This window comes from Amblyomma mixtum, chromosome 7 (assembly GCF_055824585.1).
Source record: "Amblyomma mixtum isolate Tamu chromosome 7, ASM5582458v1, whole genome shotgun sequence".
NCBI classification, from domain to species: domain Eukaryota; kingdom Metazoa; phylum Arthropoda; class Arachnida; order Ixodida; family Ixodidae; genus Amblyomma; species Amblyomma mixtum.
In genome coordinates, this window is record NC_143018.1 from 57,792,303 (window position 1) to 57,806,639 (window position 14,337).

General features: G+C 50.3%; 1 protein-coding gene across 2 annotated transcripts in view; it reads left to right on the top strand.

Annotated features, from left to right (window-relative positions):
- The first annotated feature begins 461 nt into the window (after positions 1 to 461).
- Positions 462 to 14,337, top strand: part of LOC149336163 (serine/threonine-protein kinase ICK) — a 47,333-nt gene continuing 33,457 nt past the window's right edge. For both annotated transcript variants that reach the window (XM_089552662.1, XM_089552660.1), the window contains exons 1-2: positions 462 to 790; positions 11,005 to 11,059. In XM_089552662.1, the coding sequence (XP_089408788.1) occupies positions 543 to 790; positions 11,005 to 11,059 (303 nt within the window). In that variant the 5' untranslated portion in view covers positions 462 to 542. The remainder of the gene's footprint in view (positions 791 to 11,004; positions 11,060 to 14,337) is intronic.

Sequence of the window (14,337 nt, forward strand, 5' to 3'; positions counted from 1 at the left end):
GCTTTGGGACGTTAAACCCCATAAACCAAACCAAACCAAACCACACACACACACACACATACACACGCACGCACGCACACACACATATTTAAGGGTCAATGCTAGTCATAAAACCCAGGCCAACTTTGCGAGACTAGTATCGCTAGTCTGTGTGTTTCTGCCTGTCATTGTCTACGTAGCATTATTCTGTCTTCAATCCCAGAACACCTCGCCCAACAACAATTCCTGCTAATGTATCTTTTTAGTCCTTTATTTATTTTTTTACAACTTCATAGAGCCCCGCGTGCTCCACCATAGACAATCCGCCTCTTTGTTAGCGAAATGCGTTCACAATTCTGTTTCTACTCACTAAACATAGAGGCCAACGAAATAAAAAAAGGGAAGAAAACTCGGAATCCCGTGCACACGTGCCGCGCATCCGACCCGACGGGACGCCAGGTCAGCACCGTCTTCGCAGTGCCACGACGCAGCCGACCACATCCGCCTGTGGCACCCCTGACCGCGTGACCGCGAGCAGGCGCGCGCCCACCGATCGCGTAACCATGGCAACGCGTACCCGTCAACACTGGCGGCTGCGTTCCTCGTCGCCGACGCTGGCAGCAGCTGCAGCAAAGAGCAGCAGTGGCCGCCCAGACTACCCCGCGTTGTGCATGAAGTCGTACAGCAGCCGCAGCCGGGATGTAGCGGCCATGAACCGGTACATGACGCTCGGCCCGCTGGGCGACGGCACCTACGGATCCGTGGTGCTCGGCCAGCGGCTCGACACCGGCGAGAAGGTGGCCATCAAACGGTGAGGGGTGTCCGCATGTCGTTCGCACTGAGTCGGCGCCTGTGTCCTATAGCTCAGGCTCCGTACTTTCCCGCTATCACCTGGACGTACAGGGTTGGTCAAAAGTTCCCAGGCCACAGGGTCTACTGTTCTTCAGTATGTCCTGACGGCCGCCGCGGTGGCTCAGTGGTTATGGTGCTCGGCTGCTGACCCGAAAGACGCGGGTTCGATCCCGGTCGCGGCGGTTGAATTTCTTTGGGGGAGAAATTCTAGCGGCCCGTATACTGTACGATGTCAGTGCACGTTAAAGAACCCCAGGTGGTCGAAATTTCCGGAGCCCTCCACTACGGCGTCTCTCATAGCCTTAGTCGCTTTGGGACGTTAAACCCCATAAACCAAACCAACCAACTTAGGATACCGATGACGCTATCAGGGTAGTCAGTTGTTAGAACAATACTTCTTGTACCCATACAGATATTCTGAGCTTTGTAGATGTCGTAACTGCCTGACTATACTGCTCAAAAGCAGACCCTGTGGCCTGGGAACTTTTGACTGACCGTGTACATGACGTCATCACTCCAAAACTTCATTCTTCCTTTTCATTCTTCTATTAATCCCAACTTTCGTTCTCTAAATGTGAAGTACAACCTCTTCCCTCTCCCCCAAATTAAAGCTTACCCTCCCGCGATGGCCTGCATGCCCTTTGCAACGCATGAGCGACGTAGAAAACGACTGTGCGTAGGCAAACGAAAGCTCCAATAAGGAAGCTTCGCGGTCCTCTGCTTCCGTTACGAAGATGTCCGGGTTAGAAAGGCGCGGCCAGAAAGCGGCACTCACGACGGTGGCGAAAAATAGCAGCACGGTGACGTTCGGAGAGTACGTGCGGTGTGCTTGCCGAGCAAAGAGGCGGCATCTCACCGGGCATACGAGTGCCCGACTTTCGGAGACAATGCTTTGTTCTCCGGAGTAACGACATGGATGTACGGGCAGCGATGTTGAACCCCGCAGCTCCTGTCAGATTTTGTCCTCCTTTGTTCCGCTTAATACGGCCCGCTAGAGCGTTTTGTAAAAGTGAATTCGTTGCCGATGCTCACTGAGCCGCAAAAGAGAACTTCTGTGGTCCTCGTATTCTACGGACGTCAGTTTTTTTCGGCGTGATGAAAAGGCTTGCCCGCGCATATTCACGTTATGCTGGTATCGATTCCCATTCCCTTTAAACTGGAACACGTGAGAGGTATTTTCGTCCGCCCACCAAAGTTGCCCGACGCGCTTTTCCTCTGAGCATTGTAGAGCTCCGAAAGCTTTAAGGGTTTCTTAAAAAGGCTATTGTTGTCGTTATGATAGACATTTATATACTAAAGCCGCAAAAGTGGCTGTTAGGCAATAGGGCCTTCCGTAAGAGTTTCGACCCCCTCGGGTTCTTGAAACGAGAACTTATTGTTGGTCTATTATGTGCATGCTTACGGACGAAGATGATTGTGGCGCATGAACGGACCTTCGTGGGTGCGCTCAAATTTTATTAGCCGACTGTTCTTTTATTCCGACTCCACCGTTTCAAAACCGCTATCTCGTGCTCTATAGTAGAACTACATAGGCACCGGGCCTTCGAGGCATGGGAATTGCTATCGTTTGATATTCACTTTATACGCTCTACAGTAGGAGAAGTCCGGTCGTTGCAATGCAACATCAATGCGGGCGATATGTGAAAAGACCCATGTGCTGTACCACTCGGTGGACGTTAGAGATACACAAGTGCTTGAAATTAATCCGGAGCCGACCATTACGGCGGCTCTCTCTCTCCCTTCAGCCGTTTCCCCGCAGATATCTTCCTCGCGGTGTAGTTCAGGCATTCGCCGTGAGTCAGTTACCGCGCCTTTTTATTTCACCACAGCTACCTCCTGAACCCCAACGTTGCTCGAGCGCTACACCAGGGTCAAGCGGGTCACACGGGTCTCCACATTAGACCTCAGTGGCCTTGCGCGTCGGCTTAGGATAATCTGTGCTCTGAGAAAGAACAGAAAAGTGCAAAGGAGTGATTCACGCCAGCAGCAAAAGGTAAAACACGATGATACGCTACGAAGTTTTACATCCTGTTAAAAAGCACATCGTTAGCATTATACGTGCTCTGGGTACAAGATTGTGCACTAAATTCAAATGCGACATTTGCCTTTCGGCTCGCAAAATCACGCGCAGAAAAACGGCGCTTCGTTCGTGGCAGTAGTCGGGGAAAAAGTGGAAAGCCAGGCTATTTGTTTCTAGTTTATTTAAGCGTCGCTACCATTTCCGCCTGGTCTGAACTCTGAAGCTAGCGCGCACCGCAGACGCAGGGCTGGTATCGATGCATTCGTGACACCCAGTACAGCGGGTGACTGCAGTTTGCCTTGCTTACAAGACTGCCTCACAGAAGGCCTTATCGTTTAAATTAAACTACGTTGGGCGTGTAAGCTTTGTGTTTGTCGTCGTGGATATAGACATGTTCACGACTCGAAAGGAAATGAACTTGTCAGGGAATCGATTAGAGAAGCGCAGAAGCTGGGACCATATGTTTTAGCTTATTTTGCGAATGAGCTCCAAAAACCGCCTCCGATCTGTCCCGTCACATACTTTGAGCCAGTCGTTCATGCTTTGTTGCCGTCTTCTGCTGCTCGTGTGTGATACAGCAGGTGTGTTCCTTCCTTGTGGCTGAGAGAGATAGAGGGAGAGATACTCCATGTCCAGCATTCTCGGACAAAAATTTTGAAAATTGGAAAATTCTGAGGCACTGCTATGGAAATATTGAAGGTAATGGTTCATTCTGATATGTAGCAAGATTTTGCGACATATCAAAAGAAGTCATTGACAGTGAGCAGAAGAAGCAGTCCAATTCTCGTTGGTGCAAGAAGCGCTAGAGTAAAGACAGTAGGAAGGCCCTATAGGGGCCTTGCGGCAAACTGAGTACGAATGTTTGGTGTCCGAATATAGCCTTCATACTCACCGTTGAGGGTGTTCATGAGGCTGTTTAACATAGTGTCGCGTTATTCGGTAGTGTGTTTTGCGCTTTGCCTGTGTACACGCCGTCTCGTATAGAAGGTAGCAAAGGTTTCAAGTGCAGGAGTATAGATACCTGTCCATCTTGGACACCCCGTACTGTACAGTGTTTGTTTTTTTTTTTAATTTGTACTGGTTACGTTTGGCACTTTGGCTCTCATACAGGTAATTTGCATGAGTCGTTGAGGCGCGGACCTCCGTTGGCGAACCATTACACTGGGGCCATTCATAAGACGGTAGGAAGCACACAAGAAAAGTTAAACTACCGAAACTTTCGCCCTCCTCTGGAATGAAGTGATAGCGAGAGCTTTACAACATCATCTCTCCCCTTTCCTTTTCACACCCTATCAGAGTGTCCACACCAGTGTCGACATGGATTGGGACCACTTGGTGTGTCACGTTAACACTGGGCCACTCGGCAGCACATACTGCGCTGCCCACCTGCACAGCATCCTCGTTGGCTACCGGGTGTAAGCGGGAGCTTTTGACATGACATACCACAGCGGCTTCTCCTGTCACTTCCTATTCTTTTAGAGAGGGGAAAAAATAGGTGAGGGAACAAACGCGAGTTATGACATCCTAGTCGAAGTCGAGAAGAAGAAATAGGCATGGGCAGGGCGTGTGATGCGAAGGCAAGTTAACCGCTGGTCCTTAAGGGTAACGGAGTGGATTCCAAGAGAAGGCAAGCGTAGGAGGAGGCGGCATAAAGTCGAGGGGGCGGATGAGATTCGGAAGTTTAAGGGGGATAAGGTGGCCGCAGTTGGCACGGGACAGGGTTAAATGGAGGGAAGTGGAAGAGGCATTTGTCCTGCAGTGGTTGTAGTTAGGCCGATGATTATGACGACGATGATGGCTGCTCAGGCGGTTTAGTTTACGGACGATAATGTCCCCAGATAGATATTTCTGTAAAACCAAACCTCGACCCTTTAAATTTTTCATGCCGCTGTATCCTGCACATGTAGTTTTCTTGGCCGCGGCATACATCCTCTGTGGGTGCAACCCAGAACTCTGTAAAGAGATAGGAAGAGTAGTGTAAAAGAGCGTAGTGAGCGGGTATGACGTCCTCGTGTTGAAGGCATGTACTCTTCATCTGTTTGACTAAGCCTTCGATTGACAGCCATCGCTTACACTGTCTTACCTTTTTTGAGTCGTCCTCGTTCTGTTTCGTGCTATGAACTTCAACCACCAACTCGCCCAATGTGTTTTGTTCTTTAAGAGGTAGAACGTCAGCTACTCTCAGTGCGTGCTGACGCGCGCGGAAACACTGCTATAAGAGTGTAGTATCTTTCAGTAAAGGTTTGTACATCAGCGTATAGAGTGGTGCTGTTTCTGTCCTCTTTACTGTCCCTGCAAAATAGCGCTATAAATTATATATCCATTCCCACTAGTTACGAGCTAACCCAACCGTCTTCGCAATCGACCAAACTCGCCCCCCCCCCCCCCCCCCCCCAACCGCTTTACGAGGAGGTTCAGGAGCTAATCCCGCTGAGAGCAGATTATGCACACAGTGCCATCGAGCTGCCACCGCTCGCGGCGGATTCCTGCAGGAACCGGAATCCCGTGGCACTGAGCCCGAAACGGTCCTTATGTGCGTGCGTGGTTGCACCCGTCGCGAGCTGCAAGCACGGCAGCATGGAACGGGTGGCGACGGCTGGCGACCGCGGAACCGTCCTTGGCACGTGACGATGTCGTCAACGTCTCTCACAGGGCACCTCTCTCACCGTACTCCGCCTTGCTATGTAACACTCTCCCCCCCCCCCCCCCCTCCTCCCTGTATGGCACATTCCGCTCTCCTCTTTCAACGTCGGTGCCATGCTTCCTCCAACACCACGGACGCGCCGCTCGGTGACGTCACGAACGCTCGCGAGCGTCAAGAAGTTGCCGCGGTTTGCGTGGACGGACGGTGTGTGTTACGTTTCACGTATACGGCTTTCCAAATCCGCGCCGCGGGGCGCCCGCTTTCCGGATGCAGGCAGGACGACGTGTGGAATGCTTGTTTATTTCGTGTCATTTAAGAGGGATGACTCGGTACTTACGCCACATGTGTGTAGGTTTAGAAGTGCCGGGCGAAAGTGAAGCGGTTGCCGGTAGGTTTCAAGCAAACCACGTATGCTGAGGGCGAAACGTGCGACGAGCGACACGGGTAGCATGAGAGGACGAGTGAGTTGCTTAGGATTCATAGGCAGAATGCGTAGAAGAGGCTTCATGATCGCAGGTTATGATTTATTCGAACAACCCGGGCTTTTCTTTTTTTCCGAAAATGACTTTTGAAGCAATAAAGCAGCAATAAAGAAATGGGGGGCGAGTTGGTAAAGATCCATTACTACAAGCAAACATCCCGTGAAATAGACGAACGAGCCGCAAGATCATAGGACAAGCCCTGCAGCTTCGTTCTGCTAGTTAGCGTGACAAGTGTTACTAGTCAGCGCACGTCGTGTGCTATGTCTGGGGGTTTTGGGTCCTATTCGCGCTGTTTTCATATAGCAGGTGGTGTTAGGCCTGCGCATAAAGCTTTCATTTTTCCTTTCATTTTCCCAAATAATTCCTCAATTTATAATCAGCACTAAGAGTCTCTATTTTTGTTCCGCGTATGTTTTGTATGCCTTCTATGCTACGAAAAAAGTGAGCCGCTTGGGCTGAGGTCTCCATTTCTTTTCATGTCCAGCATTCTGGGACAAAAATTTGGAATATTGGATCATTGTAAGCAACTGCTACGGAATTATTGAAGGTAATGATCCATTCTTCAGATACGTAGTAAAATCTTTCTTTAAAAATTTTTCCAACGCTGACATCGAGCAGTTAGGACTGCCATAGAAAACCAATGGGAAACGTTTTAGACTATAGCAATAATGTGAATAGCAAAAAAAAAATTCAAGCCTGCCGATGGGAAATCTGCGGATATACTGATTCCTATGGTGAAATCTTACAATATATGAAAATATTGCGTTCATGAACTCTTACCTGTTGAAAAAATGCTTTTGTCTAGAAATGTTGGGTTTGTAACAAGCACAGGCCACCGTCAGTGCAAAAAAAAATTGTAAGCAAGCAAAAAAAAAATCGCAGAAATAGGGAGTCGGAGACATTAAGAATTGACAGACGTCCGCACCGGGGATTCCTTAGAAAGAGAACCTAACGACCATGACTTGAGATCCATCGGAATGCTTAAGTAACAAAGCGGTACACTTGTTTTTCTTGCCAAAACCGCGTCAACAAATGAGAAGAGAAAGAGAAACTCCGGATCATCGAGAGAGGCCAACAACAACATTTCCCTTGGCATTGACCACCAAGCCCTGGCCAATACCCTCGCGTAGGTATGTGCCGCGCTTACTGAGGTTAACAACAACAACGACAACAACGGGAAATGCCGAGGCAGGCAACGCAAAGAAACAATGACATTACATCAGACGTCCTTTAGTGCAAATTAAAAAGTCCCCATGATTGTCCCTGTGGTTCTTGCCGAGGAGTTACATGTGGACGATTTTACCTAACACAGTCAGGCGCGATATCTCGCCACCCTCATCAACGCGACATGCAAACACACACAAACAAAACAGAAGACAAGTGCGAGGAGAATGTTCGTCTGTGACGAGACTCTATCGTTGTAAAGGTCTCAGATGCTTTGCCCTTCTCTGAAGATAAGAAGCGGCCGCAATTTTAAACATTAATGAAAGATAGCCGTTACTTTTTTTTTAGTCGTTGCTCCCAGCACATACATGCAGCTTTCTATAATCCTCACTATACACTCAACGAGTTTTTCATGGAGAACGGAGCGCTGAAAAAAAAAATTCCAGACAGTCTCGCCTCCAGAAAATTGTATCTTCTATATAAGACACTTTTCAGCGCGCTGCGCCGAATGGACTGATTTAATCACTTCAGCGCCCGGCATACTAATCCTGCTGTTTCCATGAAGCCTCGGCGCCGCTACAGGCCGTGAACAGCTTACCACCAAGTCGAGACGAGTTTATGACCACCTCTCCGAATCGCATAAATTTCAGCAGGCGTAGCAACAGACTTATGGCATCAGCATCAGGAACACGGTGCGGAATAGAAGCAAGCTTGTAGCTAGGCGTCTGTAACTGCAACCGAGTCGTTTCACTGGAGATAACCGCCGGCACTATATACTTCTCGCCAACCCTGCCCGCTTCAGAACCTGCTTCCACTGAAGGAAACAAGGCGCATCACTATGTGGGGGCGACTACTGTAGCCACATCACTGCAGCTCTTCATCTATAGTCTCCATTTCATTCTATACTTTTCTTTTCTTTTCACTCGGTAGAGCATTCCAGGAGCTCAGCCATCATTCCGGGCAGGTACTTTATGCCAACAGGCACACTTTCGCAATAAAATAAAAATGAAGGTACCAGGCGACGGGTGCGACTGTCACGCGCAAAAGGTCTTCTTCCTCCTCGAGGCATCTACTAACCTTATCGGGTCTCGCCCACTCCTAAGCTGGCAAGCCGCCACCCGGCACATACACGCGCGCGCATTGCCTCATTACCATTGTTATCGTGATTGATCGCGGTCGCGCATATATTGTCTCGAGCGCCGCGGACGCTCCGTGCAATGCCGAGCCGCCCGTTGCGATGCGTTGAAGGAAAAAGCGATGAAAGAGCGAGATCCATACCACACAGTGCAGCAGGTTCCATTAGCGATGCGTCACCCCGTATATAGCTCTCTTTTTCTTTTTTCTCTCTCTTTTTCGTTGGCTCTCCTTCTGGACGTCGTCTTAATAGCTCTGCGGGAAAGTGTCCGCCCTGCCTTTCGTGTATAACTGATCTAGAACGTGGCGGAAAGGGCAGTATATCAATATAAGCAGCCCAAGCTCGAATTCACGCGTGTCTTCAAGGACCCGTACCCGACTCGCTTAATTTGTAAAAACAACGGACGTCCTTTTAACGATGAGATTTGAAAACAACCGTCACAGCTCGCGCGACGGTCAGGTGATTGTCATTGGAAAGCGGATGCCGGATGCAGACCCCCCCCCCCCCCCCCCCCCCCCCCGCTTGTCGGCACGGGAGGCTATGAGCGAAGGAGATTATACACACCCTTGCATTTTCAAGTTGTACACTGTTCCTTACAAGGAAGGAATTCAAAGATATCCGGCAGCTTACAAACGGCCCTCTTAAGCTTAATCGGCCGGTTCTGACCACGCTTCATGGTCATAGTCTTTTCCCGGACTCGACGTCGATATGTCGTCGTCCAGAGGTTCGTTATCTCCGTGTGAACGAGGACAGGCCGCTTGCAGTCCGCTTAAAAGAGTCGTATGCAGCCTTGCCGCAGATGATAGGGACAGATGTATACGTAGGCACTTAATATGCAACGATAAGATGCATCAGGAAATAGAATCGCCGACGATACGTATGCGGCTTTCACTGGTCAATGCATGCATAACTTCGCGGACATGTACAGTACGTGTATACAGCGCCATGCTGCGTGCTAGTTTCCGCGCAGAAACAAGCCACTTGCTCACGCGGTCCCTCGTTGTCCTTCTGCTTCTTGTTTCTTGTTGTTGTCCGGCTGTACGACGACGCAACTCAACATAAATTCCGACGGGGGCTCTCGCGAGCCTAACCTCTCGAGGGGGTAAAGCGTTTTCGTCTTCGCAACCGCATGTATATCAAGCTCCGCTGCTTGTCCAACTGCGGACGTTACCCAACTTGCGGCGGCGCGAAAGGCGGTCAACGCCTCCCGCATATGCCTGCCTGCTTGGGCTGTTGATTGATTTCGTCCGGCGCGCCATTCCGCTGATTCTTCGCCCCCCCCCCCCCCCCCTTCCGCCCAGGCGGTCACCGCGGTCAGTGTACTGTGTAGTACATACAGCCTCTTGCGACGGCCGGTCGTCATTGCTGCGAGGTGGCGGCATAATGAAGCTGCTGCCCGCGGATGGACAAATTGTGCTGCTTCGCATGCGAGGGATCGTCGCTCTTTTAATGACGGTGGGAGAACGGCAAGAAGTCCGGAAGTCGGCGCTGATGAATATTCACGCCGAACGCGCGTACGCGAGTACGGCGGCTGGGACTATAATGGCGTTGGAGGAGTAAGGATACACCATGCGCCGCGTATGGGCGGACGCTGGGAAATCTTGATGGCGAGGAGGAAAAGTAAATACCGCATTAATGCAGATGTAAGCTCCTTCTCGCCTCTTTCTCACATATTAGAGCGATGCCATCGTGAGGAGCATTCTTCTGGGAAAAACAATATCGCGGTCATATACGGTGTCATAACCGAACACCGTCGCCGCCACCTGCTGGCTCATGATATCGTAACTTTGAATGGAACAGGAATTGACTGTACTTTGGGCACTCTCTTTCTCTTCGGTTTCATTTTATTTGCAGTGTCAGATCGTTATTCACATTAAGTGACGTCATTACAAAGAAAGGAACGTCACATGATCTCTTGTCACCCGTCTTATGACTGATGGGTCGCATTAAGGATTGCAGCTAAACCTGCGAACACAATCTCTCTTCCACATTCCCCTTACAGATGTACAGAAGATGTTCCGACTCGTGTCACTTTAGGTGAATGTTTTAGTGCGAAATCACTATTGATCTTCTAACCTGGAAAATGCCGGCGTGTGGTGAAGCCTGTGAAGTCAGTCACGTGATGCGGGAAATGGCGAGAAATAAACGAGACTTCGAATCAGGGTTACCTTGGCCAATTTGGAGAAATAAAATTAATATTGCCTCGATTAGGTTTAGAACCCGCCGCGACACGAACAGGTCAGCTTCGCTGGCCAGTGCACGAAAGCACTGTGATACCGCCACAGCCGGTCACTGTTCTTGTTGTTGATGATGATGATGATGTCCTCAGGCTTAATGGCACATACCCATGGCGGTGGATTGTCTAGTGTGCATGGCGGATACTCTTGTTAAACTGCAGCACACTCTCGCGCACTGTGCATTGCACGTCGTCGTCTTCATCAACTTCCATCTGTGCGCAAGTCATGAAAGGAAAGGGAAAGCGCTTTCAATCGCGCTTTAAGGTACGTGGCTTTCGTGTCCACCTGCAAAAGCCTGTTTTCGCACAATGTTTGGTGGTTAGGAGTGGTAAACCGCCAGCAATTTTTCTTTTCAGCTTCTTTTTTTTTTCGACTGCGTTAGCGGAAGACTGTAGATATTTGGAGCCGCGAGGTGCTTGTACTGAGGAGAATACGGTAGTAACGAAGCCTGCATTTTCTCTCCCCCCCTTCTCCCTCCCACACTGGCGCAGGATGAAGAAGAAGTACTACTCCTGGGAAGAGTGCATGAACTTACGAGAAGTTAAGGTAAGCCCGGTCGTCGACGTTGGCTCGTATATACACGATCCGCGGCACCTCGTGCGAGAAGAGCCTTCGAGCTCCTGCTTCGGGGGCTCGCCTTATCCGAAGGACGTTTCGTCGCCGCTGGTTTGATGACCGCCGCTCGCGTCCTCATTCCAGCGTGGTCGAACAGCCGAGAAAACCCGCGCGCGCGAGCGATGCAGCGGGATTTCCTCGCGCGTTGAGAACACGAACGGCGGCGGTTATGGTGCGAGTTATTGCCAAACGCTGCAATCCATAGACGCTCGCATGTGGACTGCAGCCACATCGAGGCGCCGGACATCGACCTGTAACGAGGGCCTGTCCATAAGCGTTGGCCATGGAGCTCCTCAAGCAGCAAGGACGACCAGACGAAGCAAACAGGACAAGACCAGAGTTGCCTGTACAGGCTGGGTTTGATGTAGACATCACCAGTCTACCGCAGTGGTGGCCTAGTCGTTTCGGCATCCTCCTCGCGTGTGATAGGTGCGGCGTTCGATCCCCAGTGCCGCAGCGGGTACCCACCGGTGGTACAATGGGTACAAGCTTTCCCCTGGTCTGGTGCTCGGGGTTTACGGGGTTTAACGTCCCAAAGCGACTCAGGCTATGAGAGACGCCATAGTGAAGGGCTCCGGAAACTTCAACCCCCTGGGGTTCTTTAACGTGAACTGACATCGCACAGTACACGGGTCTCTAGAATTTCGCCTCCATCGAAATTCGACCGCCGCGGCCGGGATCGAACCCGCGTCTTTCGGGTCAGCAGCCGAGCGCCGTAACAACTGAGCCACCGCGGCGGCTGCTTGGAAAATGATTATTTGACTCCACCTTGAGCACAAGAAAACACCTTGTGCCGTGGCGCTCTTTTGCCGCAGATGCCCTTCCGCCATAAAAAATCTATCATCATCATCACATCACCAATCGTCGATCTCATGAGGAGTCAGGGCATCGAAATGCCTGTCTTCTCTTACACTGACGTATCTGCACACCCGTACACACACCAAAAAAGCTTTCTGCACGGAATACGGCGTCGTCGTCCTCGTACGTCATAGCCGAAAACCCCGCGTTCACCGGTTCGCCACTTAAAATGTTATTCAAGCGAGCATTGTCGGTCTCCATTATCACAGTAGACCCAGACCCCCGTGGTTAGCCAGTACATGTCTTGTCGGTTGGATTTCCGTATTTCTTGTTCAATTAATTTTACGATAATTAAAACCTTGGTGCGGACACACCAACGCGCGTTAATGATATCCTAGGTGTGATCAAAGTGAGGAAATGAGCATGGGTATGTGGGGGGATAACCGATGGTCCGTTGGGGTGACGAAGCGGAATCCAAGGGAAGGTGAGCGGACCAGGGGGCGACAAGGAAGAGGAGACTGGTAAGTTCTGGGAGGATACGGTGGCCACAGCTGGCGGAGAACTGGACGGCTCCAGTGTTTAGGGGAATCCCTCAAGGTGGAGTATATTTGCAATAAGGTAGTAATTAGTCATTGGCATCCACTAAAGCTCAGCCATACGGCTACTGGAGAAAACTGCACAGCTTCCACAGAAACATCGTCGCTAGAGAAAAATTCGTCTTGAGTCGGGATTCGAACCCGGAACCTCCGCTTCTCCGGGGCATTCGCTTTGCCAACTGAGCTAACCGGGACGGGTTACAGCATGTGGAAGGGCGAGAGCGAATCGAGGAACAATTCGAAGTGGGAACATTGTAGGTCAGATGTTTAGGGGAATCCCCCAAGGTGGAGTAGATTTGTAATAAAGGAGTAATTACTCATTAGCATCCACCGGAGCGTAACCATGCGGCTACAAAGGGAAAGACAGAGTTAAACGCAGAGCGGTATAGGAGAGGACTTCCGCCGCAGTGCACGTAGTCGGGCGGACGGTGATGTGAACACAGCCCTATACCACTTTCAGGCTCTTGGTGGGACTAGAGACGAGGTCGTGACAAGTAGTTCACGGGCATTCAGAGAAGTGTTCTCACTTCGTCGCCTACGACGCCACGCCCGCCAGCACCATCCTGCCGTACTACTTTCGGCGCCGCTATCGGAGAGCAGGATCGCTCAGTCGCCACCTCCTTCGAAGAGAAACCGTTTTAACGGACTGTGCGTGACCGGGGCAAAAATGAACTGGCACTGCACGCACCGACATGCAGGCGCGCAACAATGTGAGCAGCAGCGTAATTGTAGTGCGGCGTTCAAAAATGGCAGATAAAAAAAGAAACAGCTAAAGAACCTTTCACACTTTTGCTTATACTTAGCACAGGTCCGCATGGGAAAGGAATCTGGTCCAGCCTGGCGTATACATATGCCGTCGTACTTGCCTTACACGTAAAAACGAAGCCTGCGATTTCTGAGCTAAACGCGGTGACTGGGCATGTCATCATCACTCTAAGCACGAACAAGCGTATAAGGGAGTAATGAGAGAGTAAGCTGTCCTTTAGCGTACTCCCTTTTAGGGGCAGGGTATGGTGCCCGAACTCCGGCGTATATATTGACCACTATGTATACAGAATGCTTATTCTGGGCAACAGGGTACATTCCCACTGCAAGGCTTAGAAACCTGATGCAATAAGCGACAAGAGGAGGCTTTCAAACGCGGCACCGGAGGTCCTGAGGTTACCAAACAGAGGAGGCTGAAACCTCGGTTAAAGCATTCGTAACTGATTGAAGTTTGCATGTTTCGAGGAGGGAATTTGTTTGCGTTACCAAACGTAAGCGTTTTATACTTTTAGAGATGGAAATGTACACCAGGACTAGGGCAGGATATCAGGCCCAAAAATAGAGTGCACTGAGGAGAGCTACTCCCGTTTTACTCATTTTGCGTTTAGAGTGATGGATGCTCAAGGTAGGCATGCAGCGATAACTTTGACTAGCCTGGCAAGGTGGCCTGGTCTTGTGCACCTTTTACCGACGCTGCACAGCTATACGCCGCTCCAAATGGGAGTTGCGACACTCATGCGGCAGTGTGAAGGTAACTTTAAAAGGGCCAAGAATTAAGCCGCACACGCTGAGAGCCTAGCTTCGTTTTCTCGAACTAGCCAAGCAGGTATGCTTGCCAAGCACCCGGCACACTACACGTTGTGCCAAATGTGCCATATAGGAGGTTAAACCGTGCAGCCGTCGATTTTATATGCAGACAACTTTGTTAAGGCCTTCATATGGTAATGCGGAACTCTCGTGTCTGCAGCTGAGATGTGTTGTCAAAAAGCGCAACTATCAAGGTAAATCAAACGTCAATCTTGCATTAAAACGAGCTACATCAAGTGAGAA